This window comes from Canis lupus, chromosome 27 (genome assembly GCF_011100685.1).
Source record: "Canis lupus familiaris isolate Mischka breed German Shepherd chromosome 27, alternate assembly UU_Cfam_GSD_1.0, whole genome shotgun sequence".
NCBI lineage: Eukaryota > Metazoa > Chordata > Mammalia > Carnivora > Canidae > Canis > Canis lupus.
The window spans coordinates 11,655,616-11,683,090 of NC_049248.1; the positions used below are offsets into that span (position 1 = coordinate 11,655,616).

Genomic DNA, 27,475 nt, shown 5'->3' on the forward strand with positions numbered 1-27,475 from the left:
GATGGGGTTTCCCTTTTGCCTACTATTTCCACAAAGTTCAATGCATTGAAGGCAATACGTATTTTTAAAATTAAAGAGTGATGTTCTTAGGCTGAATTATGACTTCCTCTTCTCTTAGCCTCATGTATACTGTATTATTTTGAGTGTTTATTATGTTCCCATCTGACTCCTTCCAGTTGCCTCATGGGCAAGAATCATGTCTTACCATTTCTGTGTCCAAGTTGGATTCACAGTGCCTGTCATTGGCACATAGTATGTACTCAGGAAATATTTATCTACTCAAGAACTGTTCTCAAGAGAAATGTATTCAAGAAGTGATCAAATTAATAGATAACTTGGGTTATGAAAGTTCTTAAGGGCGTTCTAAAGGGCAGAGGGATATGTCTGGAAGAGGGAGCATGAGGTAGCCTGAGGAGTCCAAGGGAGATTGGCTATATCCAGAACTCGCAGTAGTTTCCTCAGGAAACATTACCAGATATTATTGGATATGGGGGAAATGATCTGCTTGCTCAATATCCTAGACTACAGTTGGCACACTGGGCACTCATATGTGCTCAGCTAATACACTCGATGGGAAAATTAAAATGAAGAAATTCTTCACAGCCTAGGTGGGGAGATAATATATAAACACAATTATTCAGTTCAAGATTAAGTATGTGAGTCTTTACATCAGAGAGAGGAAGAACAATACCTCCTGTGTGCCAAATACTGTATAATACAGCGGTAGGAGCCTTAGACACACACCCAAAAACATGACTTCATTCAATCTTCACAGCCTTTGAAGATAGGCGTCTTTATCTCCAGTTTACAGGTGAGGAAACTGGGATTTCAGGGACCAGGTCATTTGTGCAATATCACATAGCTAGTAAATGTCAATGCCAAGATTTGAACTTGTGGTCAGGGAAGAGATATTGTCTGTATTATGGAGGGTAAGTGAACTATGGGTGGGGGGAGAGGGAGGAGAATACCAATATGCAGAGAGGCCCTGCCTTGTAGTTCTGAGGGGGTGGTCTGCTCCCCCCTCCCCACCGCACCCTGCATGACAGGCTGTTGAATGCAGAGTTTACCTGACTCTCCCAAAAGAGAGAGAGGCACAGAAGAAACCCTATATGACACAGACATGCCCATATCCCATGGGCTACAGAGGCTGTTGGTATTCATGTACCAGCCAGCTGCACACCTCACAGAAGTAGCTTTTGTGACACAGGCCCCACAGAGAAAACCACCTTTTAGGGGCCCTTTCCTTTGTAGGGGCAGTGTACCTGGGAGCTTCCTGTTTTATTGTGACGACCGTGTTCCCTTTGGTCATTTCCCGTTGCTTTGTTCCTCATCTCCCTCATCCATGTCATGCATGAAGTCACTTGAAAGGAATAATCATGCTAAAGAAAGACTCCAAGAATAAAATATAAGAGAAAGCTAAGAAAATGCAGCCTCAAGCATACTTGGAGCTGGTTTTCCAGTTAAGAGGCTTGATTAGAAGTGTGGGGACTGAACCTGATTTTTACATCGTTGTGAAGAGTGAAGAAAGCGTTATGGCCCGTGTCCTATCTAGACTGCATCACATGCATGGGGAAGAGGCCTGAGGGCTTGGTGGTCCACTGGGTGCACACAGGGTGCCACCACTGAGTGCCCCTCAGTAGCTCCACAGGAGTTGAACCTGGCACAGGAAAGCTCTATTTCCAGTTGTAAGTTGGTGATCTGTACTTCGGTGAATGGGGCTTATATAAAGGCCTCTCTTGCCTGTCCATTCTTCTTTCCACCTAGATGTTCGTTCAGGTTGGAGTAAGTTAGGAGTGGATTATACACCAGTAAGCACTAGTATGCCACAGAAGAGAAGAGTCTACACCTTGAAAATTAGATTCTCTTTACTCTGCGGTGATAGAAGTGATGGGGCTGGCCTTGAGGTTACTTGGAGGTCCCCTTCAGAGTTAAGATTTATGACATGAGTTTTACTGTTGAATTGGGTCATAGGGATCCCTGGGTGGCGCAGCGGTTTGGCGCCTGCCTTTGGCCCAGGGCGCGATCCTGGAGACCCGGGATCGAATCCCACGTCGGGCTCCCGGTGCACGGAGCCTGCTTCTCCCTCTGCCTGTGTCTCTGAGCCTCTCTCTCTCTCTGTGACTATCATGAATAAATAAATAAAATCTTTAAAAAAAAAAAAAAAAAAAAAGAATTGGGTCATAGACATTTATAATTACAGGAGAGCGTTTAAACTTATTGTTTATTAAATGTTTGAATCCTTTAAAAGGTTTATAAAATTGAGCCTCTTTACACAGTAACCAACGACCTGTACCTGACTTCTTTAAGTTCTTAGTCGTTTCCATAGGTATTTGATAGTTGCTATTGATGTTTTGTTGCAACTTCATAGTCTCCTTTTAGCATTATTTATTATCATAGTAATAATATGTAATATTGTATGCCAGGCTTTATAGTTTAAAAAACACTTGGACAGACATTATCTCTGTTATTTTTGATGGCTCCGTGACATTCCATTGAACTGATCTACGACACCCTCAGCTTCTGTTTCTTTTTATTTTGTATTTTACTTGATTTTTATATTTTTCTTTTTTTTTTTTCTTTTAAGGTTCTGTTTCTAAACTGAGTTCTGCTCAAGTTTGAGAAACCATAGCAGGGAACACGAACTAGTTTTAGTCTTATCACCATTTCCTGTTTAGGCAGGTAAGATCTGCTGAAGGAAAGAACAGTTGCCAAATGGCCAGGTGTGCCCATTCATGACTTAAAAGGGGCAGCTGTTGGTTAGACTTTGCCCATGTTTTCAGGATTTTATCTGATCTTCTGGGTGTATTCATGAGTGTACTCCTGTGGGTGGAAACATTAGGATCAGAGACCTGTTGAAAGGCTTTGTACCTTTAACTGAAGAACTTTTCTGAAGGTCCTTAGAGCATTAGGCAGCTATCTGGGAAGAGGTGGGGGTCAGGTTGTAGAACAGTAGGTGTGGGTTCATGCCTAATAAATGGGCTCTCCTGGGGTCTCAGAGCATTGCTCCCTGGGTTCACCTTTTGTACTCTGAATGGAAAAGGAGATGTAACAGGAAGAGCCAGTTTCCAATCCCATTTGGTATGACTGCTGGCAATTTGATGATTTCCTCCTTGATCTTGAGGCCCTCTCAATATGAATGACTTGTACGATGGGGAAGAGAGTGGTCTTTGAACTCTTGGTTGATACAATCTTGACCTTGGTTAGATACCATCTTGACTTCTGGAAAGAACTGTGCCCTAGGCTGCTATTTTATTGATTCTTCTTCCACAAAATAACTGGTGTCTTTTAAGGTCCTTTTTTTTTTTTTTTAACTTTACATGCTTCAAGTTGAAGGTCATCTCCTTTGTAGTGAAAAATAATAACCATTTTCCCAGTCGTGTGTACCAGATGTGTGGGTTAAAGCAGGAAGACTAGCTGTCCTGGGTTCTCTCCCTAGATTTTTTTTGCTGATTCACGGAGGCATTTAATTTCTCTCTACCACTTTTTCTAGCTCTGCAAAATAAGAGAGGGGAGTTCATGAACATTTATGTGCTACTGGGGGATTTTTCTGTGCAAGTGAAAATTATTATTGATGCAACCACAGGACTTGCTGCTAGCTTCAAGGGGTACATTTTACTTTATCTGGACAGAGGCCAGCAGTAATGATGGAAACACAGTGCATTTGACTTTGACCTCACTTTTGACAACTGTTCCTTGCAGTCCTTAAAAATACGGCCTACCACTTAAGAGAAGAGCAGCAGGCCTTCAGCGAAGACTACGGCCTACGCATGTCTTTGTAGGTCTGTGGGATCATGGTGAGAAAACCCTGTTCCTCACTTGCTTCCTGGTAGCTTGGCATTTTAGAGGCATCTGGAAAGAAAGGTGGCAGAAAAGCAGCATAACCGGCTCGACAAGTCTTGTATAAACAGAGGAAGTCCAGTAAGACTCCTGGTCTGTGATTGTCAAGCTCAAAGAAGCCAATTGTAGTGTGTACAAAGGCACAAGTCAGTACCTCCCAGGAGGTCCGTATACAGGCAGGACCTGAACTTCTCAGTCCAAGACTGAAGGTCCATCGCAGCCCGGGGGGCTAAGCTGAGAGCAGTGACTGTGGATCCTTCGGTGAGGTGGCATTGTTGCCTGCACTGGCCATGTAGTTGGGCCAACAGTTGTTCCCACCCTGCTTTGCCATGACCCTCTTTTCTCAGTCCTTTCAACTCATCCTACAGGTGCAGACAATTGGTGGTGGCTCCTGTCTCCACTGAAGAATGAGGGTGAACTTGTGCACTTGATTTGATTTCTCTCTTTTGCCTGGGATGGTACAACAGTCAGCCCATTAAAGTGGAAATAGGAGAGAAAGCCTCTCCCATGCGTCCTGGGCCCCTCCAAGGGCTGCTCTTTCACCTTCCCTGGGAAAGTACTTTATCTTGTACATGTCATGCTTCTAGAACATCAGGGAAGGTGGGAGAATTTGCCTTTCCCAAATATGTGTACAGGCAGGTGTAAGCTGTTTTTGGGAGTAGGGACACCCATCAACACGCTCCCTGGGGTAGCTCCCTCCTTGGCTCACATCCTTTTTGCCCTCTCTAGGCTGAGTGCCTCCAGTGTGTTTGGTGACCCAAAAAAAGCAGCAGTGAGACAAGCCTTCTGTGGCACTGCTCTTAGGGATGGAATTGCTGCCTAGGAGAAATATTTGGGTGTGAAGTTTTATGTTAGGGTGGCTCTCTTCCTCCACTGTGACAAGGATAGTCAGGGATCAGTCCAAAAAGGCATTTTTTTTCTTTTTAGGATACTGTGCTATATAAAATAAAAATATATTCTCCCCAGTTAGCATTGTCTTCTCAGCACCTGGCACGGTGTTTAACAATACTTTTTTTTTTTTTAAAGATTTTATTTATTTATTTGAGAGAAACAGAGCATGAGTGGTGGGGAAGAGCAGCGGGAGAGGGTGAAGCAGGCTCCTTGCTAATCAGGGAGCCTGACGTGGGTCTCCATCCCAGGACTTTGGGATCATGACCTGAGCCGAAGGCAGATGCTTAATCTACTGAGCCACCCAGGCAACCTACAATAATACATTTTTTATTGAAAATATCACTAGATGGGTGACTGAATGGGTGCTACTTACATGCAAGAATGGATCTTTTCTAATCAGATGGTTTTCTGCTTACCTCAGATTACATGTTGCAAGAATTTAGGAAGCTTACAGGGAAAAAGAGTGCTGTTTGTTTCTACATAATATTTGTATATGAAAGCGAGTATTTGCTGAACTTTAGAAGCCTTTGGAGGGTTTTTTTTGAAATTCCCCACCATTATTCTTAAGAAGAGAAGAGAGAACAGTTCTTTTTTTTCTACCTTCTTGGCCGATAAGGAAAAGCGAATTTCAGAAAAACATGGGACGGAACAGGAAGTGTTCAGAGGTTTAGTCATACTTGTTAGGTATGAAAAAGCCCCACTGCATTCTCATATTGTTTCTTTTATGGACTTAACACTTCCTACTTTGAGAATACCTTCCTCCCCAAGGGCTCAAAGCCCTTTATAGTAATTAATCTTCATCCTGCTTCTTTTCTTAAAAATTTGAAATGTTAGCAACCATTTTGCTCGTGTCATACCAGCTTCCAGCTAAATGCATTTTATCTGTCTGGGTTCATGAGCTCAGATGAGAATGTGGCCCTACTGCAGCGGTAGGAGGACCCATGTGTCCTGGTTTCCCTGGGACTTTTCTGATTTTAGCACCAAAATCCCACACCCCAGTAAACCCCTGAGCCCCCTGGGGGGGAGGGGAACCAGGATGGTTGGTCATCCAAGAAGGTGATCAGTGCAGGTAGCCCCGAATGAAGAGAAATCCTTGCACCCCACGGTTCTTCCCTTCCGTGTGTGAAGGACACAACGCGAACCTTGGATGCCACTTGGAAGAGGATTCAAAGCACTAGTCATGGACTTAGGGCAAATTTGAGATGGGTAGATACAGCTTTGTGTGTACAAAGTAAAATTTCTGGTTACTTGGGGTTTTCTTTGGTTTTGTTTTTTCTGTTTTCTGTCTACCCTTTGGCTCCTTACTATGGTGTATGGTGAAAAGCGAAAACAAGAACTGATAACTGCCTAATTTCTGAAACAAGAAGTGTGATTTCACATACTTCTGTTGGTCTCAGGTTTTTTCATCTGAAAAATGAGGATGCTGGTCTTGATTTCTAGGGCCCCTTTCTGCTCAAAGTTATGATGAGGAAAGAGGCAGGAAGTAGGAAGCAGGAGTAGTCACCAAGAAAATGGACTCCATCCCCTTTAATAAGCTCTACTCACAAGAAGAACATTTTCCTTTTAAGTCTGAATCTTTCGACATACTTAGGGCGTTTCCACCTGTCATTTCCCACCTCGTCTTTTTCTACCATCTTGTGCTGTGTTGTTTGAATGTGCTGCTTTGTCAGTGCCGAGGAGGGAGTGGGCGGCTGCCGTGCTTCTCCAGGTGGACCCGACACACAGACGGCCTTTCCTTTCTCTGCCTTTAGAGGACCTAGAACAACCCTTGCTCTTAGGGCACCCTGGCAGTGGGCTGAAGTACATTACCCTGGCTGTCAGAATATGCTCTCTTCTACTCAAACTGTCCAGCTCCAGATATATGATCATCTTGTGAAACACTAGAACTTTCAAAAACTTTCCAGTATATTTTTTACTGTCTTACATGAGCCCATAATGCCACTTTCCTTTTGCCAAAGATCCTTACTCCTCATTTTGGGGAGGAAATGTAAAGGGATCACAGCTTTAGAATCCAACATACCTTGGTTCGAATTCTAGCACCATTTGTTGTGCGGCATTGGCAAGCACAGTCTGTAAGCTTGATGCGGCTGGATTTCTTCATTTATAAAACCAAAGGGTATCATATCTTACTGTTGGCACATAGAAGGCGTTGAATATACTTTAGCCCTTTATTTTCTCCTAACCCTTCCCCCTGTACCATGCTCCTTGACATGTCACCTTGTTTTTGTTCTTTGCTGTTACTTTTAGAGATTACAGGAAAGGTGTTACAGGTAAAGGCCAGTAAGTACACAGTGAGTGGGTGCTAATTGAATAATTATACCAAGCTTTCTTCCTAACAACTCGTACTAGGCCACGGTGCCCCTGAATGGTTATGGAACCAAGTGGGGAAAAGATGTCATTAGCAAAGAACCAGTCACTTTAGTGTAAGAAATGAAATGTGTGCATAATTGGGCACCTTGCACAATTGAGCACCCCCATGCTCAATGATACTGAAAAGATGATCTATAAATGGAGGTAAAGCTGACAACTGATCGTTGTGGCACAGTGGGAAACCTCCATTGAGCAGGCCCCTGGATGTTTCAGCTGTAGTCACTAACATGTTAATCAAAAGAATCAAATGCACTGGGGCGCCTGGGTGGCTCAGTCAGTAAAGCTTCTGCCTTCAGCTCAGGCCATGATCCCTTGGGTCCTGGGATTGAGCCCCTCCTTGGGCTCTTGGCTCAGCAGGGAGTCTGCTTCTTCCTCTCCCTCTGCCGCTCCCTTTGTTCATGTGCTCTCTCTCAAATAAATAAATAACATCTTAAAAAAAAAAAAAAGAATCAAAGCATGTTTTCTCTTTGAGTAGAGCATTGAAAATAGTGTTAAAGAAATTACCTGAACTCTCTCTCCAGGAGCACCTATCACATCCAGTAGATGGATGATCTGATCATGCCAGGACATGTAGACCTAGCAGTGGACACTTCTGTTGCAGCATCTTTATAGCAATTAGCTCTTTTGATTCCATTTTCCTGTTGGTTTTTTCCTCCTGTTTTTTTTTTCCCTTGCTTAAAAAAAGATGATTTAAAAGTGACTTAAATCCTATAATAGATAATAGTTTTACAGTAGCATCAAACAGTCCTTTATGTAATGATGTAATAATTAAGTGTAATTATGTGATATTGTGAACCTACCACAGATAGAGCCACTAAGCCATCTCAGAAATGACCATATCTGTATGTGTGTTTGCCTATACGTCTTTATGATTTACCACAATTTTGGCCCATGTACACTTGTCATTGATATCTATCTATCTATCTATCTATCTATCTATCTATCTATCTATCTATTTTTATTCATGAGAAACACATAGAGAGAAGCAGAGACATAGATGTAGAAGCAGGCTCCCTGCAGGGAGCCTGATGCGGGACTTGATCCCAGAATCCTGGGATCACTACCTGAGCCAAAGGCAGATGCTCAACACTGAGCCACCTATGCATCCTGTCATTGATACTTATTGAGCTTTTTATGTTCTAGGTCCTATGGTAAGTTCTAGTGTATTATGTCCTTCAGTCCTCACAGCCTTTTAAGGTAAAACGAGTGTTGTTATAACCCTATTTTGTAGGCGAAGCAACTGAGACTTCTAGAGTGTAAGTAACTTGTACAAAGTTGTACAAGGTCATGCAGTAAGTGCCAGAGCCAAGGCTGAAAATATACCGGGGTGCTCCCACACCATAGCTCTTAACTACCACTTTATACTGGCAAAAAAAATATTTTTAGAACTAAATGAAGAAATCTAAGGAAGAGGAAACATGATACCGACATTCTAATGTCTTCTGTAATAACAATATGAACTCTTTTCTCTTTAAAATGTCATTGCGGGGCGCCATGGTGGCTCAGTCAGTTGAGTATCTGACTTGATTTCAGCTCAGATCATGATCTTGGGGATGTGAGATTGAGCCTCATGTTGTTGGGCTCTGTGCTCAGTGCAGAATCTGCTTGAGATTCTCTCTCTCTCTCCCTCTGCCCCTCCCCTGCTTGCGCTTGTGCGCATGTGCATGTGCTCATGCTCTCAACTAAATAAATAAGTAAATAAGTTTTAAAAGTTCATTAAAAGAAAACTTAAAGGCTCCATTCTTCATCTTCTACTTAATAAGAATGGGCAAAATATCTAGGTACTTCATGGCATATGGCCCCTTTCTGAGATTCCCATTCTCATGTCCAAGCCCTCTTTTTCCTTCCAGTGCCATGTATACCAGTGTTTATTTGCTGCTTAAGCCAGTTCATTCCTCTGTAGGTGTTTTTGGGTTGACCAACATTCACGTGGCAACTTCTGCTTAAAAGTACCTTAGCCCCAACATCAGCACAGGATGGGGGTCTAGGATCTCCAGTTGAATAAGTGTGTGGCTTCTTGATGCCTGTGGAAGTAAGGCTAAGGAAGCTGGTCTTTGGAGGACTTATTTCTTAGTGAAATCAGAATTGGTGTGCCACCTAACATGATTTCTAGAGCAGTAGGGGTAAGGCTAAAAAAGGAATGCTTGTGCCAGCACTCAGATATCCACATTACACATTGTTTCCTTTAGAGTTACAAAGTAGTCACTTAAGAGACAACATGTTTATGTGAACTGTACACACCTCACTTGTCATGGAAGAAAGATCCTCAGTTCATAGGCTCTGGGTTCAAAGACTGCCTTTTCACTTATTAATCTTAGGCAAGTCATGTAACATTGTTGAATCCCAATATTTTAGTCTTTCAAATGGGTTTAAACCCCGAAGGCAGTTCTATAAGATAGAAGGAACATACTAGGAGCATAAGTCAAGTTGCATCAATTTGATCTGGTCCTGTGGTTCTGCATGTGAGTGGCAAGGCAGGTGCTGTCAGTGCTGTGTATCCGTGTGCTGCCTTGTGAGGAACACACGATGCCAACACTATTTACACGTACACTGCTTTGTCTGCGTCAGCTGGAAGCAGAAATTATCCCTCATCTCATTCTTCCTGTTTGGAGTATTTAGAGCTCTTACTCTCTATATCATTTTAGCACCAACTTGTCGGTTTCAAGGAAGAAGTCTGTTGGGTTTTGTTTGAAGTTGGACTGAATCTATGGATTGCACAACAACTCCCTATTGTAATCAATCTCCCTGTCTATGAGTTTTACATTTTTCCCATAAAGGTCTCAAATAATGTTTTAAAGATTATTGTCACGTCTATAATTGCTACTGTAGCTACTGATTTTTTTTTTTAATTGCACTTTCAATTTGTGTTTGAGGTTCATCTGTAGCAACATTGTTAAACTCTCCAATTAATTCTGAGTTAACTTGGATTTTCTATATAGAAAATCATATTCTCCATCAATAAATGACACTTCTTTTCTCTTGTTCTTATAAATTTTTTATTCGTATTCTTGTCTTACAGTGCTGGCTAGGACATCTCATACAGCAATACATATAATTAGTTACAAAAAAATAAAATGGAGATTAAAGTGTCACACTTACTTGATTGCTGGAAAATTTATTTTATTTTTTTTAAAGATTTTATCTGTTTATTCAAGAGTGACACAGAGAGGCAGAGATATAGGCAAAGGGAGAAGCAGGCTCCTTGTGGGGAACCCAACACAAGACTTGATCCCAGGACCTTCATGTCCTGAGCTGAAGGCAGATGCTCAACCACTGAGCTAACCAGGTGCCCTGTCCTATAACGTTTTATGTGTATGATGGATCACTGGGAAGAGAAGAATAGGCAGCGTTTTCCTTGATTGAGACTAGAAAAAGAAATCCGTCTCATTGTCAGAGGCTGGCCTTGAGTGTTTAGGTGTCACACCTAAACTTCAGGACAAGAAGGGGTAAGGGAGAAAGCTCCACACGACCTGGCGTATCTTAACACCCAAATAAAAACCCAGTTATTTCACATCACCTGTCAATCACTTTCTGGTTCAAGAAAGATGCTAAGACAACTTGTTATAGCTGATTTCAGGTTTTTAGCTCTATCTATCATTTTAGCTCTATCATCAACAGCTTTAAGCAGTTCCCTCCCCTATGGGCTCAACTGCCCATTCAGGGCTTCCTGTCCTGCTTCTCCTCCTGTCTCAGAACAAGCCCCCACCCCCACCCCCTAATCTGGACACGCCTGCTTTCCTCAGCAGATCTGCTCTTGAGTCTGGGTCTAGGTTTTGTCTTCACAGTCCCTTGTTTCTGGATTGATGGCTTGTGGGAGCTTGGGCTTCCATTTTCCCGTGTCTACATCCATACTGGGGCCCAGCTCACCCTCACCTGCTTTTCAACCCCCCCAATAGCACACTGGAGTCCCAGACCCTCCTACTCACTCAGGAAGGAAGGCTGACATTAGCAGGAAACTGCATGTGAGCAGGGACTTGCCTGTCTGTTCCCCTTGCACTTAGAGCAGTGCCTGTTGGTTAGCACTGGGCACTCATTGTTGAATGGATGGATGGATGGATGCATGCATGCATGCATGAATTGAATGAGCCTCATTCAGTAATCTCACCAAGAGCATTTCTTGGTGCCAAAACAAACTCATCTTTTGTCTTGTGTTTTCCCCTGGGGCTACCTAGTGACTTACTGGTTAAGTTTTAAGTCCCACTATCCACATAAGAATCTTGCTACAAGCTGCCAACTCTGCTTCATCTCCTTTTACTTCTCCCCTCCAGGGGACATGTTCACTGCCCATTCATCCAGTTATCTGACTTGTTTTTAGGACTTATCCAGGAGGTTCCTGGAACACCTTACCTATACTATGATCCCATCACATCAATTCTGCTGCCTCATGAGAGAGGCCTTTTTAATGTGGTTATACTTATTCCAGTAACACCATCCTTCCCCAGAAATACTGTAGAAACCCCTCCTTTAGAACTTTCAGAACCTGTTATAATGATTTATTGCAATTCTTTGACCAAAAGCAATTGCAAGTACTCATCAGACTTGAAGCCAAGTAATTTTGGCTGTTTCCAAAATGTAAATCCTGCCTCAAGAACCAGAGTTGTTCATTACTCTAATTATTTACATGACATTGCTCTCTCACAAAGACTTAAAAAAGTGGCAGCAGACTATGTTTGTGCTGTTGACCGCACTCTCCGAAGCACAGAGCCTGACACACAGTATGTGTGTAACTAATGAATGAGCAAGTGAATGATCTGAAGATCTTCCTAAAAGATATGACTCAATGAATACATGCCTGACACTGCTAGGTGTTGAGAATATGAAGATGAGTAAGAAAAACAAGTTTTATTTTCTTCAAAGAGCTTAAAGTCTAGGGGAGGAAAAAAAAAACCTTAAGGAGAAATATTTTATTGTCAACTCTTACATAGCACGCATATATATCATTTCATTTAAACTTCCCAACAATTGGGACTCCTGGGTAACTCAGCAGTTGAGTGTCTGTCTGCCTTTGGCTCAGGGCATGATTCCAGGGTCCTGGGATTGAGTCCCCCATGGGGCTCCCTGCATGGAGCCTGCTTCTCCCTCTACCTGTGTCTCTGCCTTTTTCTCTCTGTGTGTCTCATGAATAAATAAATTTTAAAAATCTAAGAAAACAAACAACCTGAAAACCCCTGTAAGATTAGTCTTAGTAAGAGATGGAGTTTATGGGGGGGATGGATGTAAGGATGTCCTTCGTAGAACATCAGTCCCAGGCCAGGGCACCCATGTTTCTTCTCAGCCACTGTTTCCCCTGCTGCAGCAAGGCAGCCAGGCAGATGAACGTGGGTCAGACCCAGCCTTGCTCTCGAGGAACTTAGAATCATATCATTTACTCTGCATAGGGCTTTCCTTCCACTTTAGTCCTATTTTCTCCTATTTTGCACTCTGATGAGTGCAAAGAGTCTTCTTAGAAGTTGAAACCTCTGTTTTATGGTTCAGAATTGTAAATGGGAGAAATGATTGGTCTTAAGGAGAATGCCCAAGTCTTTAGGAGTTGCAGGGGGGATTATATTTCTAGGCATCACCTAAGAAAGGTTGTGGCCAAGTTCAAGTGCATCCAAATGAGGGAAAGTTGCAATGTGGTGATAATTTGTGTTGGTGAGGAAAGCTGAAGCTGCAAAGTGGCGTCTTGAACAAACTTGTGTTTCAGCTCCCAGGGAAGTTTGTTAAGTAGTCAAAAAGGGTGAGTGAGCCAGTGAGCTGGAGAGGAAGATAGATATTGATAACAGGAAGAAAGTAGAAAACTTCTCTTGATGGAATCCAAAGTCCTCTGTATTCTTTTGAGTGCTGAGAAGCTCATTGTCACCGAGTACAGGGGCAGGAAGTACCTCTATTCCCTTAGTCCTTCTCTGTAAATGGATTCCAGTTTAGAGAACTCTTATGACTGATCATTGCAATTGAAGAAATGCAAGAAGAGGAACATGGGTCATCTGTAGTCATTGTCTACCCAGAGTTCATGATGTTTCTGAAAGGATATGGGATTGCATTATACCTGGTGACCTCCACTCATTCCTGTGGGGTACTCACTGTCCGAGCATCTAATCCGCAATATGCAGTACAGTTGTTGGTAGCTGTCTGTGGCTGATGAGCACTGGAAATGGCCACTGCAACAGATACTGAATTCTTAATTTATTTAATTTTAATTAATTTTCATTTAAAAATGTACTTTTTTCTTAAAAAAATCTTTTAAGTGTGTTTGGAACAGCTTGGATATGTGAATTTACCTTTTCAACTGTGAATTTTGTGAAATCTAAATGTAGATCAAGTATTTCCAGTGAAAATTTGGTGTCTGGTTGCACTGTAATATAAACTAGACCCTAGCTTCCAAAGACCTAGTATGAAAAAAAAAAAAAAGAATGTATCTCAATAACTTTATTGGTTTTATTGGTTTTAGTTTGGATACATTGAGTTAAATGTCATACGTTATTTAATTTTACTTGTCCCTTTTTTAAATGTGACTACTAGAAAATGTTGAATTACACATGTAGCTCGCATTGTATTTCTGCTGAATCGTGTTGGTCTAGACAATGTCCTATGGGACCCACTGGAAGCATTATTAGTGTTGCTTTAGAGAAAGTTGCTGGACTTCCAAAGCTAGAGACCTGCTTTCCCCATTGTGTTACTATGCCTTTTTTTTTTTTTAAATAAGGATTTTATTTATTTATTCATGAGAGACACAGAGAGAGTGGCACAGACAGGCAGAAGAAGAAGCAGGCTCCCTGTGGGGAGCCCGATGCAGGACCCTGGGATCACATCCTGAGCCAAAGGCAGATGCTCAGCCACTGAGCCACCCAGGTGCCCCATTATGCTTTTTTTTTTTATATGGATGGGCTCAAGATAACTGAGGATTGGAAAACAGGTCTTATTAACAGTAAGTCAATTGAGAAAGGTAGCTTTGCTTGTGTTAATCAGGATGATTTTCTCTCTTTTTTTTTTAAAAAAAGATTTTATTTATTCATGAGAGACACAGAGAGAGAGAGAGAGGCAGAGACACAGGCAGAGGGAACAGCAGGCTCCACGCAGGGAGCCCGATGTGGGACTCGTTCCCGGGTCTCCAGGATCAGGCCCTGGGCCAAAGGGGGCGCTAAACCGCTAAGCCACCAGGGCTGCCCTCAGGATGATTTTCTAATGCGTTTTCACCCCATGCAGAAACCACTGGTTCTCATGAAAACACATAGCTACATTAGTGCTTTGTCATTTGTGTCTGTTCAGACCCTGCTCTTTCTGCAGGGAGAAACCTTGGTGATCGTCAGCATGGATTTAATTTGCTTATGGCAAGGAACCTAAAGAAATACAGCTAAAGGGGAATTCCATAGCATTAAAGGAAATATTAGCCTCTGCTAGCTTCTGTTTGAACCCTACCAGCTCCAAGTGGTTTTCGGAGTCCCTATTTCAACTTTTTGGTTAAACTTTCCAGATCTTCCTATTTATAGATTTCAGTTGTTGGCAGCTCCGCGTTCGAGCTGTTGTTGACACCACTGGTGAGGCTTGACTTGGTGGTGATACTGCAGTGTGCTTTCACAGCTTGGTTTGCAAGTTGCTTTCTAAAGATGTAAAGAGAATTACTATCCGCTGTAGTAGTTTCAACACCTGAGTGAATTTCAGATGCTGAAGTCACATTCCTGCCATGATGCTATCGCTGTTTTAGAATTGTATTTTGCTTAAAGGAAGAGGCGATAAAATACTAATAACATCAAAGATTGCTTGGAAACTTGAAAATTTTGTTTTAGAGGAAGAACTGAAGTTTCCTGTGGCTTTTTTCGAAGGTGGTTTGTTTTTGTTTTTTGTTGTGTTTTGTTTCTATCAAGGAATGAATAAGTAATTCAGCAAGGTTCTTAAGTAAGCCGCCCTTCCCCTTATGGGCCACTTTATACCCAGATTTTTATCACAATGACCAAGAGTTTAAAAAGCATTATAGGCAGAAGGTAACTCTGGAGAAAGATGACATCTTTGAGCTTAGGGCTGCTAGCTTTATCCAGAACAGTATGTGATTTCATTCAAGAATCTTGTTAACCCTTCAATGTCAGTTCCTACATCTGTCAAGTAAGCTTTGTACTAGTTGTGGTGACATGACTCCTAGGGATGCTAGGAGGCTAGAACAGCCTGTAATTGAAGGGCTTTTGGTAATTGAAGGGTATCTTGGTAAAGAGCTTTAGCAGGCTGAAAATTTCTACTAGTTTAGGGTTCTAAGATTTTATTAAGAAGTTAGCTGCTGGGAGTTCAAGTTATTTCTTCAAATTATGATTGGTTGATAGCTCGTGTGCAAAAATAAAGACCTAACCACTAGTAGCAGGGTTACTTTGGGGGCACATGGGACCCATTCACCCCTTTAGAATGGCACAGATGCAGCCCTGACCACCATCATGGGGACCATGCCCCTCACCAAAGAGGCTTCCCGGTCTCTAAGCAATTTGATGCGGATTCATTCTTGAGCAAGAAGGGTACCTGGGGCCCAAGCACATGAAAACAGATAGACCCTTCTGAGTGTGAGAGGGGGAAGGTACAGCAGGCCAGAAGTGGGATGGGTTTTCATTCATTCTTGCTTTTCCTTCATTAACCTTGCCTTGCTCCTGCTGCACACTTCAAGTGTCATCAGTGCTGAGAATACAGGCTCCACGTGGAGCTCCAGAAAGTAAAACAGCCCAGCCTTCCTGCTGGCAGGTTTAGGGAGAAACTCCAGAGGCAGTTGGGAGGAAAGAGGAACCAGTGCAGGCACACCTGTCTGGGGAAGTTGTTCCCAAGTAGGTCAGGTAGTCATCAATCAGGAACTTCCTGACTTAAACTGATAATCTCCATTTTATGATTAAAGGCAGAACAGTAGCAACTCAGTCAGGAGGGAAGGACAATTAGAAGATTGGTTAATAAGGTTTCTGAAAAACTGTTGTGAAAGATGATCAGTTAACGTGTCTTGATGTACTAGATTTATTTGTGTTGTGATTCTCAGCCTTACCCTTCTGTGTATTGAAATCGTATGGAGAACTTTAAAGATACGGATGCCTGGCTGATTTACTTGGATACTAGAAATTTTTTTTCTTCTTTAAAGATTATTTATTTATTTATTTGAGAAAGAGAGCACAGATGGAGAAGGAGAACCATACTCCCCATTGAGCAGGGAACCCAACCCAGGACTCAATCCCAGGACCCGGGGATCATGACCTGAGCCAAAGGGTGCCTCAGGTGCCCCAGAATTTTTTATTCTTCTTAAAGCTTCTCCAAATGATTCTTCTGTACAGCCAAGATTCAGAATACCTGATGAAGAATTAGAATGTGTGTTTCCTTGATTGTTAACTGATCCTGAGTCCTGAAGGTATGTGGAAATTCAAGCGTACTTTTCCTATACTGTGGAGTCCTAATAGTTTTAATGAAGGCACAGATCTTATTAAAATAGTCTTAACAACAGGGCTTCAAGAGTGTAGCATAGGAATTTCCTTATTTCAGGCCAGTTGGTATTCTGATAAGCACTGCTGGCATCTCTGACACACCCAGAAATCCATTGTCAAAAACAAAACCCCACAGTCTTTGTAACCATGACCACAGTGAAGGAGAAGAAGCCTTTTCTGAGTTCCTATCAGAAGTCCTGTGTCTAAGAATTGGGGAATTTCTAAGATTTTTGAAAAGCATCGGTAGTAGAGGTTGAAGATTCTTGCCACAATGGTTATGACTTCTGGAAAAGTTTTTCTGAAAGAGGAATGCGGGTGTGTGGTGATGGTAATCAGTGTTCAAGGTTGTTTGTATGATACTTTTTAGAGGTGTAGAGGCTTGGGGGGATGGGAGAAGAATTCTGCCCTAATTCCTCAGTGAGGTATATAGTGAAGTCATGTCAATTATGTCTTGGTTTTAATTAAGTTCTCATTTTACATCACAAAGACAGGTTTAATTCTTAAAGCACACACAAAAAAGTAATGCTTTATTTGGGACTTCTCAAATTCCTTGTCATAATAAAGCCTTGCATTTATAGAGAGCCTTTGTATGAAGAAACTCATAATATTTTACAAGCTTCACCTCATTTATCTTTAAAATAATATTCTATGACAGTAGAAGTTGGGTATTGGTATGCCAGTTTCTCAGATGGCAATGCTAAGGAGAGGTTATTTCCTTTATGCTGCTTTTTAAGTATAGTGATCTTACATGGTGCCATTGAAATTATTTTGGTAGTCAACATTTTCCAGAGATATAAATCTTACCCAGATCTAGTTTGCGCTTGTTACTCTAGGTATAGTTTACAGGGTTTTTTCTATTTATATTTATTTTTCTGCCTGAGGCAGCCCAGGAATGATCTGATACATGTAGAACAAGGGAATTTGTTCAATCTGACCATGGTAGTGGCTATAACCCAGACTTCTGCTTTACAGATTGAGGCATGGTGGGGGGCGAGGGGTATATCTCCTGGTTCACGGGAAATGGACTGAGTCCAGTTAGGAACTTGTAGGACTTCATGCAGACAGCTTCACTGCATTTTAGAGACTTCATTCAGTTTTATTCAGTATTCCTGGATTACCATCATCTGAATTAGAATGTAAATCTTGCTCTGTATCAGATCTTGAAAACCTAAAATTTCCACAGTAAAAAAAGTATCTTTTTCCTTTTAGAGGAGGTCTGGGTTGCCTCCCCTGCAGCCACCCCCAGCAAAGAGCTGGGGGTTGTGGGTTCATGCCAGAGCTTCTCTTTCTTTCTCTCTCTTCCTTTTACAAGACTTCCAGGATACAGCCGCTCAAGGAAGAAATGAAGATGAGCAGAGCCCAGAGTGGTTCTGTAACACAGAAAGCTGTGTGGGGGAGGGGTGAAGGGTTTATGAGGCAGCAGGTGGAAGGGGAGGAGGGAACAAATGGTTCATGCTCAGGTTTGAAGCAAGAGCCTGTGCATTAACCATTTATTCTGCCTCTGGGCTCTGCAGAAGTCTGACCCTCGATCTTTCTTGGCCTAGGTATTAAGGTCCCATGACCCCTGGGAACTTCATTCCCACCCCAGGGGCACTGTGAGTGTTCTGGAGAGCGGTCACAGGACAGGTGGAACATGACGGGAAGGTGCCTCTCCTTTGGGGGGAGAAATTGAGAAGCACTCTCTAATGGCATCCTTGATACAACTCAATAGCAACTCTCTCAGTTCATTACTTGTTAGCCCCAGGCAGGGACACCGCATCCTGGCTAATTGTAATAGCCAGATCATTAAGGGGAATGGCATTAATGGAGGAGAAAGCAGCTAATCAAGAGCCCAACTTGGCCACTTTGTGGTGCCCAGGATATAAGCTGCTGTGAATTTAAGTACCTATTTCTTTTGTGATGAGAATTAGTTAGGAAGAAAGGATTAGTGACCCTCTTTCAAAAGGTTGATCCAAAGCTTAGAGGCATTTCTGGATAAATCCCACAGCAAGACTTTATTTTTCACAGAGCTAACACCTGCTGGTTTGTGTATAAATAAACTCATACCACCTTTCTTACCTTGGAGCAACCCACTATCAGTAGGACATGCCCTTTCACAGGGTTTCCGAGAGTGATGATGTATATGTTGGTGAGCTCACCTAATCTCTGCTCAGAGCAAAAGCATCATGGCAGGGATGAGGGGTGTAGTCGGGACCACGGAGCGCACGCCTTTAATTTTCCCATTCAGGTCTAAAGTGCGTTAGCACTGGGTTCCAGCCGAGTGAGCTGAGCATCCTTCAAGCATAGACCTCCCTGGAAACCACAACCTGGCATGCAAAGGAATCACAGCTTGAGATTCTGCTTACAATTCATGTCAGAAATACTTAAGAAATTCAGGAAAAAAAAAAAAAAGGAGGAAAGAAATTCATACCATCTCTGGGTTGGAAAGGATCTTAAGTAAAATGTTTAAAAATTGGAACAATAAAGAAATCTATTTGAGTTTTGTTTGCTTTGCTTTGATGCTTGTCTTAAAGGGTTGACTTCTAGCTCTAGGGATTAGTTTCTAATAATAGTTGGCAGAACCCTTAAATCCTGTGAGGGGACTTGGGGAGTTCTGATGGAGAGAGGGCAGGACTGTGATGATCAGGTTTGTTTAGGTCTGTTTTGCGCACATTGTAATTAATAAGCTCTGACTTGCCAGGGGATACAAGATCACATAGAACAGCATCTTGGAGTCATAAGACATCTTCAAGTTCTATTTGAGTCTCTTCCCCATGTAGGAACCCCCGTAGAGTCACCTTCGAGCCTCAACTTAAACGAGCTTGAGGGGAACGATACAACATATACGTATTACTTACTAGTGCACAGGTATATGCTGCTGGCCCTGCCCTCTTAGGTGCTACAGGGGAGCCTTGTCTTCACCTTATACTAATCCTTCCCACATTCAAAGACATCTAGAAGGATCCTTTCAATCTTTTCTTCCCCACAGGCCACGTGTATCCTTAGCACCTTTACCAAGTCCTCATTTGAGAGCATGGAGTCTGCCTCTTGAGATTCTTGGAGAAGCATCAGGGGATTGCCACTCTGATTTCTGGAGGCAGACTCAGCTCCTTCTTGGTATACAGATCTTCTCACTCTAGGTACAAATAAATGTTGACAGGGTCTGTCCTCCTTACCACTCCTGTGTGCCTCACCTGTACATTTAGATTTGCTGTTCCCTAGAGAAATGGGAAGTAGTTGATTAAGGGGAATTGTGTTTGGTTTTTGTTAAAAAAAATTGCTAGAAATAAAAGTAACATATTTATACTCAGAAATTATCTCAGGTGAGATTTCGGTACCAGGTGAAGTCATCATAGGCACAGGTAATCTACAAAGGCCCTGGTGGACCTAAGGTTTGTGTCCCACAGGAAATACCTGGATGGATTCTAATGGCTATTTCCATGCAGAGGTTTTGCCAGGAGAACTTCTCTTATACATTGTGTTTAGTCCCTTCCTCAGCTAAATGCAGTTACTCCCTCCCATCTGTGCTCCCAATAGGATAAGCAACAGGCTTCAGAAAGTTGGCACCCTGGCCTAGGTAGCTCTGTTGAGTGACTCTCAGGAACCCTACACAACTCTGTGAGGAATGAGGGCACAAAGTGATGAAATATTCCAGAGCTGCAAGGATTCTTACGAGCTTGGACTTATCTCTTGGGATTTCCCCCTCAGTCAGGAAGCCACTGCCAATGGGCTGCTGCTACTTAAATGTAGTATCCTATTCTTCTGTGTATACCAGCCATACCATCTCGTGAGCTGGAGACTTGAACAGATTACTTAACCCCTGTGATCTTCAGGTCGGGTTCCTCATGTGGAACAGGGATTATCATGCCTTCCTTGCCGGGTTATTGGGAGTCTAAAGTAAAGGCTTCATGGCAAGTGTATTCCAAATGTGCCCCTTCCTGATGGTTGCAGTGACAGCAGCTTCCAACTAAGAGCAGCACATACGCTCTGAGGTGTGTAAGTATTATTATGAGTGCCTGTGTGTATGTGTGGGTAAAGCGACACAGAATTTTAGATATTGAGACCATCTTGGATATTCGAGGACTTGACAGTGGCAGTACCCATAATACCTCATGCAGGTGTTGGCTTGTAGTGGACACTTGAAGAATGCTGAAGTATTTTTCATAACAACCGTAAGGAGAAAAATGCCCTTGTGACCTTTTACAGCGGTCTTTGACTACAGGGCCTGTTGCTCACACTTCTTTTTATTCACTTTGCTGTGCACAGATAACTGTTCTGGGCAAGAGGAAGACTTAAGATGCTGTAACTAATTGCGTCTGATTGACAGGCACGATATCCTGTCTTCTGGTTTTAGGCCAGGAAGATAAGAAAAGGTGCTGTTTCAGTTGTAAATATACAGGGATCTGCATAAACCCACCTGTTCAAATGTCCAAAGCAAGAGCCCATCTCAGACCAGTAAAGCCAGGCCCCTAAAAAGATCTCCTCATTGGTATGTGTGTGTGTGTGTCTGTGTGTGTGTGGTTTGTTGGGTGCACCCCACCCTGCCCCCTTCCAAGGGCTAAATGGGCATCTGGGTGACAAGGACGGAAGCCCAGAGGGACGAGGAGTATAGCTCCACCTATCCTAATTTTTACAGAGTATCCCCATTTTTTCCCTCCTAAAATTACTGCAAGCACATCAAAAGCCAAAGGCTGAATGAGCTGTCCAAATATAATGACTTGGCACCCAGAGGGATGTTTCTCTCAGCAGAGCAGCTGGACGCTAAGAGGAGGGACTACTTGGGCCGCCGGGATAGGGGTCTTCCCGAGCCTCTAGGGGATGGAAAGGTAGCATCGCAACGTCACTGCTGGGATTTGATGGAGCCAGTTTTCTCCTTCAGAGTTCATGTTTGAACACCTCCGATCCCGAGGTATATCCCAGATCCTAAGGAGTCTTCCTTCCTTCTGGGGAGATGTCAAAACTGCCATGCATGGCCTGTGGCTCCATGTACAGTGTGGATTGAGAAAAGTAGACTGGTGTTTTTGTATCTTTTCCCAAGTTCTTTAAGTTGATCTTGCTACCTTGGGGGTGAAGAAAATATTCAATGTAGTTTTGCCAGTGAAAGAGAGAATGTTAGTTCAGGTTCTTGTGCGTGTCTGTTTGCATCCACTGTGCCAAGAATCTTTAAAACTGTGCAGCTCCACTTTCTGTCTTGCTCTCTTTTTGGGTGACGTATGGATCACTCTGGTTAATGAAAGCTTATTTAATGAAAGCTCCAGCCACCACCTTGCATCATTTTGCAGACACCTGAGGGTACTTCAGTAATTGTGCATTCAGACCTCCAGTGTAGTGAAGCTCGGTAAATTACTTCCTACAGGAGACATTTCTTCTTTTCAGTCTGTGGAAGACAAACTGTAGAGTACAAGCCTCCGCTTTCTCAGGCAGCTTTCCTAAAAACCTGCAGGGTGGAAAAGAGCCCCTTCCTTCAAAAGATTGAGTATTCACAGCGTGTCCAGTGTATCTCTGGTGCCTGCTGTTTTCCATCTTGGTTGAGTTGCTAGTTTCATTGCAATGAAGGGACACCAGACTGCAGCAGGATGAAAAGGGCACCTGTAGAATTTCCACTCTCATTTCCTGAGAAATGGTCACCACTCTGTTCGAGTGGCACACTTCCCCCTCAGGACTATACACGGGCTTCAGAAACCATCATTGGGCATTCAGGAGAGGGATGGGGCCTATTTTGGGGAAAAGTTGCTAAATTGGGGATATCTCAGCTTTTGAGGAATCTTTAAGATTACCTATGAACCATCTTTTTGCAAGTACAACCAAACTTTGTGTCTGTTTTTCTCAGTTCCAGAAACGTGTTATCTTTATTTCTAGAAAATTAATAATTAGCAACAGGTTCTAAGTGTCTCAACCCTTCAGCTTCTTTAAAGAACTAATGGTGCAAAAACAAATGTGTCAATGCATCAGGGGGATCCCGATGATTTATAGAAGCTCTATGTTGAATAATTTTGAAAAGGGAAGACTCTTGGTAATAAGAATAGTCTTTTTTTTTTTTTTTTTTTTTACTCTTCTAGTCTGTAATATGCAGCCATGGGGTGGGAAGGAGAGGGGAGGGAAATACCATTCTCCTATGGATCATAAGTTTAAGTTTATTTTACATGATAGTCATAGGTTCCTAACTATTTGATTTAAAAATGAGCAGAATCCAATGGGTACCCTTCATTGGCCCTTCATGGTTTGGGGGAGGAAGGAGGACAAGGGAATAGACTTCATTTTGGTTCTGGTAGTTAAATGCTTGCAGCAACTCTACTCCATATTCCATTTAAATTTAAAAAAAAAAAAAAGAAAGAAAGAAAAAAGCCTTCTATAATGGTTAGTGAAATTTACATTTCATCCCTTGCCTAAAACTATTTTTAGCCTTATTTTTTCTTTTCAGAGCTTTGTGTGCTGCTCCCCGCCCCCCCTCCTTAGGTATTACAATTGGTCTTAGAAATGGCAGTGCCTCCCTTTTGTTCTGTAGGTTGGTTTGATAGATTGTGTCTGCAAATTTGAGAGCAGCACGTTTAATTTTTTTAGCATCTAAACAATAATGTAACCACATCACGGCCTTTTCAGTCACATCATTGACCTCCACCAGCAGTTTATCCCCCTACAACACTTGAATGCATTAATATCACTGTCTGTAGCATTTTAATTTAATTAGAGCAGTGGTTATAATCCTCTTGGGAAAATTGTTATCTCCTCTGTAAAATGTTAAAATAAAACACCTCTGGTTTTCATCGGACTGACAATTTGCTTTTGAGGTGAATGTGCTGTAAGCAGGTACTCCCCTTCCTTTTGTTGGGGTCAGACCACAGAAGCAGTTGTGAGGACCAAGAGATTTCCTGTGATTTGAGAAATTGGATGTTGGTCTCCTTAAGCCTCACTGTCTAGATGTCTCCATCTGAGATAGTGGTGTTTTTCTTTTTCCTATTTCTAATTGCTCATTTCTAATATTTTATTCTTATTTCTAATTTCTAGTAGTCTACAGGTTGTGCCCTGTAGATACTAAGTGCCTGATTGTAGGAATAGATGAAAAAATGTGAACCTTGTGAGTCGCTCTAGAAATTAACAAAAACAAGAGACAAAGGGAAAGAAGCCTGTGGTGTGGGATTCCCAAGCGTGTATTTTGTTCTGTTTAGGAGAGGAGCCCACGTACTGGGCAGTGTCCTTTCTGGGGTCCCCTGAATGCTCTGCTGGCTGCCGAATCCAGGGTCAGGGTAGACGTGTAATGGCCGCTAGCAAATTGCTCAAAGTCCTAGAAGCACATTTTTGCTTTTCTCCTGCTTGGTCAAGGTATCCTCTCTTCTGATAACTGACAAATCGCTTCTTTGAACCTTTTAAAAAGGGCTTCCCATCCCAAGTTTTTGGTGTTGGAGTATGGCTGAGTAGAAACCATTGTCAGGAATAAGAATCTAGAATCTGTCTCTGTCTAGAATTGTTTGGACATGGGGGTGCTGGTATAAAATCCCAGGGCAAGCACTGAAGTGTGGCATTTCAGTGTAGCAGAAGGACAGGCAGCCACACAGAAGTACATGCAATGACAAGTTAGCAGTCAGAATATATGAATTTTAAAGCTGATACCTAGCTTGACCCTTATCAGTAGGCTGGAGGTAGATTTCCCAAGAAACAAAGCAAAATCCGTTTTGGGGGCTGGGTCTCCTTCATTTTTGTCCTTGATGGATTTAGTGAGGGGCGAAGGAGCTGGCATGATGTGGCCTGTCACAGAGACCAGTTGCAGGATCTGGTGAGTCTCTCCTTGCATTAAGAGACAGTCATCATATTATGAAATGCCATCTTCTTTTTTTTTCTCGCACTTGTGCCATGCCATTTGAAAACTTTTGGCTGCACTGTGTTTTCTTCATCAACAGTTTCACTTCTGCAAAAACCCTAACAAAACAAAGCTATTTCTGGGAATAAAGTTAACGGCAGATAAGATATCTAGACATATATTGGGACTGGGTATGTTGTTTTTTCTGTTTTGTTTTGTTTTTTTTTTTTGAGGGTTGAAGTGTGTGGAGAATTTGTTAAATTAGAAAAACAGACTGTGTTTAAAATGCTTAGAAAGCCTATCTCACTTTGAAAAACCCCTAAACAGATTTTGTATGTTTACCATAGGTGCATTGATGTCTTTGCCTTAAGCTAGGGTTGCTCAAAATAGGAGTGATGTTTGCTAAGGTTCAAGAAAAGTGAATTGAAGCTTTTGCCCCTGGGTGACCTTTCACCAGACATCTTGATCGATACAGAAATGAAATCTAGGATGTGTGTGCCTGCCTTTAATTAAGAAGTTCACGAGGAAAGTATAGGATGTATGCTTAAACAGAAATATTCCAAATGCCCTATTTGCTGGTAGAGGATGCCTCAGGGAAGGTACAGCGATTCCATTCGGAAATTACAGAAATATGTATATATTCATTTAAAATCGAAACTTCCTACCACAACCACCAAACTTTCCAGGCTCTGAGCTGAAGAGCAGCTTTAATTTGGTTATAGAGCTGGGGGGACTCCCCCGTTTCCCTTTTCACATTTGATGAAATATAAAATGTTAGAGAACCATCTTTCCAAAACATAAATACCCCCTTTGCTTTATTTTCATCTGTGATTTTTCTTTTGCTTCTGATCTTTGTTTTCATGATGGCGTTTTACTAATCTTTCTCCCCCCAACTAATTTTTGTACCTTGTAATGTTCCACTTTACTTTGCACATTTGGACTAGAGAAACTAATGGAAGTTATGTTTATTTATGTATGGACTTTAAGTCAAAGTAGTTGATCTAAGATGCAAATTGCACTGCTCTTCTAGCTGATAATAGTTGGTTCCTTGCCATTATTTGCTGCGTTTTAACTTAAAGCTAGTAATAATCCTTCCCATCCCATCCAGTTATTTTAATTGATCTAACAAACACTGTTTGAATTTAAACAGTGAATCTGCAGAAGTCGCCTTCCCCCTTTTCTTGTCAGTTAAATAAGTATCTTCAATTAAACAGTACTTGCCTTAAATGCAGACAGTTCTTGAATGAGCTCTGAAATACTTCAGGAGGAAAGGAAGTATCGATTCTGAGTTGGAGAAAGAAAGGGCAAGGAGATGCCATTAATGTTGCAGATAATACCCTGCTACGGAGGAAAAAAATTAAACACTGGATATTTTTGGTTTATAACGAGATAGGGAGAGCACAGAAGAATCTTGTTTGTAGATTTATTAATTAAATCTAGAACTTAGAAGCCATCACTCTGAGCTTACCTCTCAGGGGACCTGAGTACAGAATCGTATCTATAGTAGAAGCTGGGGATATTGCCAGAGAAGAGGAACCGTGGTTTTAATGTATGGGTGACATTAGTTATGTGACCTGGACAAGTAATTTTTGAAAGAGGAGTCTTTTAGAGCCATTCTCTTGGACACGCTGTTTCATTTCCTCCACCTTGTCTCGCCTCTTTCCTTGAACAAACCAACTAGTGCAGAGAGGAGAAAACGGACACCTACTGACCCGAGTCCAAAGGAGGAGCCCCACATTCAGCCTTTCCAGAGGCTCGTTATAAATCCTAAATGCTGGAGACCGGGAGGCCAGCTAACTGCGTGGAGCGTCTGCAGAGGGGCCGCGGGGGCCTGCGCCGAGGCCCGCTCCCCCAGGGCCCAGGTGCCCCCGCCCCGACTTCACACCCAAGTCAGTTCCAAGCTTTCATTGTCTTCTTCCCCCTCCCCTCTTCCTGCCCTTCTTTTTAACAGCAGGAACGAATTTCATATACGCCTCCCGAGAGCCCGGTGCCGAGTTACGCTTCCTCGACTCCACTTCATGTTCCAGTGCCCCGAGCGCTCAGGATGGAGGACGACTCGATCCGCCTGCCCGCGCACCTGCGTGAGTGTCCGCGCGGCTGGGGGCGGGCGCGGGCGGGCGGCGGGCGGCGAGGGCAAGCTCTGGACCTGTTGTCCCTCGCGGCGAGCGCGCGAAGCTGCTTTGCAGTCTCCCCCTCGCCGCCCCCACCAATGGCTTTGAAAAGCTCGAGACTCCTGTCCCCCCAAGACATGTTACCCCGACCTCTGGCGCTGCGCGCTCCCGGCAGAGTCCGCCAATCTCCTAAGAGGCAAAGGGGACTTCTTGGGAACATTTGTCTCCCTGACTTCACACTTATCTCCTCTTTTTAGTATTGTCATAGGTCCTAAATTTTGGGCAGTTTCTGAGCTAGACTCTGTCCCTGCTTTGCTTTTAGGCTGTATGTTCTTCCTTTCTTTACAGAGCCTCTCCTCTCTTTTTTTTTTTTTTTTTCTTTCCCCATGTTGGCTGCTTTTCTTAATTCGTTTTACTGCCTAGATCCGGCCTTCATCCCATCCTCTCCTCTCCCCCGTCCTGTTCTCTCATGCCTGCCTTGCCTCTGGCTCAGGTCGGTTGAGGTCTCTCACCTTTCTGCCTGAGACCGGCTCTGCCCCTTGCCTCTCCCAGCTCCCTGCCCGAATCCTCTACTGCAGCTTGGCAGAGATCAGGGCCAACGCACTTGTGCTGTTGGGGCCAGTCTCCAAAGCAGCCGACACCTGTCGTTTCCTTTTTGTCTGTCTTTCCCGTGCTGCCACCCAGCCTAGATGATACAGCATGATGGGCCAGCTGGGGAGAATGAGTCACCTGATTCCCACCCTGATCACAGTGTCCAAGAAATGCCAGGTTTTCTGGCTTGAATATTGTCCCAAGGGCGCAAATTCCAGGCTGTAGACGACATGGGAGGAGGGTCACCTTGGCCCTTCCCTAGCGGATTCCTGATGCTTCAGTGGTGGCACATTTGTGCTTGCCATCTCTTTCTGGCATGGTAATGCTCCCCAGGATATTCTCCTCCTCTTACTCCACCCCTCTTCAGAAGCCAGAAGGTTGCTTGCTGAAAGTGGAGAACAAAAAGAGACAGAGGATGCAGGCTTCTCTTCGCTCTCACCCCATGATAATTCAGGGAATCAGGTGACTATGATGCTGGATGCTGG

General features: G+C 42.9%; 1 protein-coding gene across 4 annotated transcripts in view; it reads left to right on the top strand.

Annotated features, from left to right (window-relative positions):
* Positions 1-27,475, top strand: part of ETV6 (ETS variant transcription factor 6) — a 236,345-nt gene that overhangs the window by 65,714 nt on the left and 143,156 nt on the right. Inside the window, exons 1-2 of one of the 4 annotated variants that reach the window (XM_038576802.1) lie at positions 1,288-1,685; positions 26,240-26,369. The exons of 1 other annotated variant lie outside the window; for it this stretch is intronic. In XM_038576802.1, coding sequence (XP_038432730.1) covers positions 26,333-26,369 — 37 coding nt within the window. In that variant the 5' untranslated portion in view covers positions 1,288-1,685; positions 26,240-26,332. Of the gene's footprint in view, positions 1-1,287; positions 1,686-26,239; positions 26,370-27,475 lie in introns of those variants that run through there. 2 more of the 4 variants (XM_038576800.1, XM_038576801.1) reach the window with 2 other exon arrangements.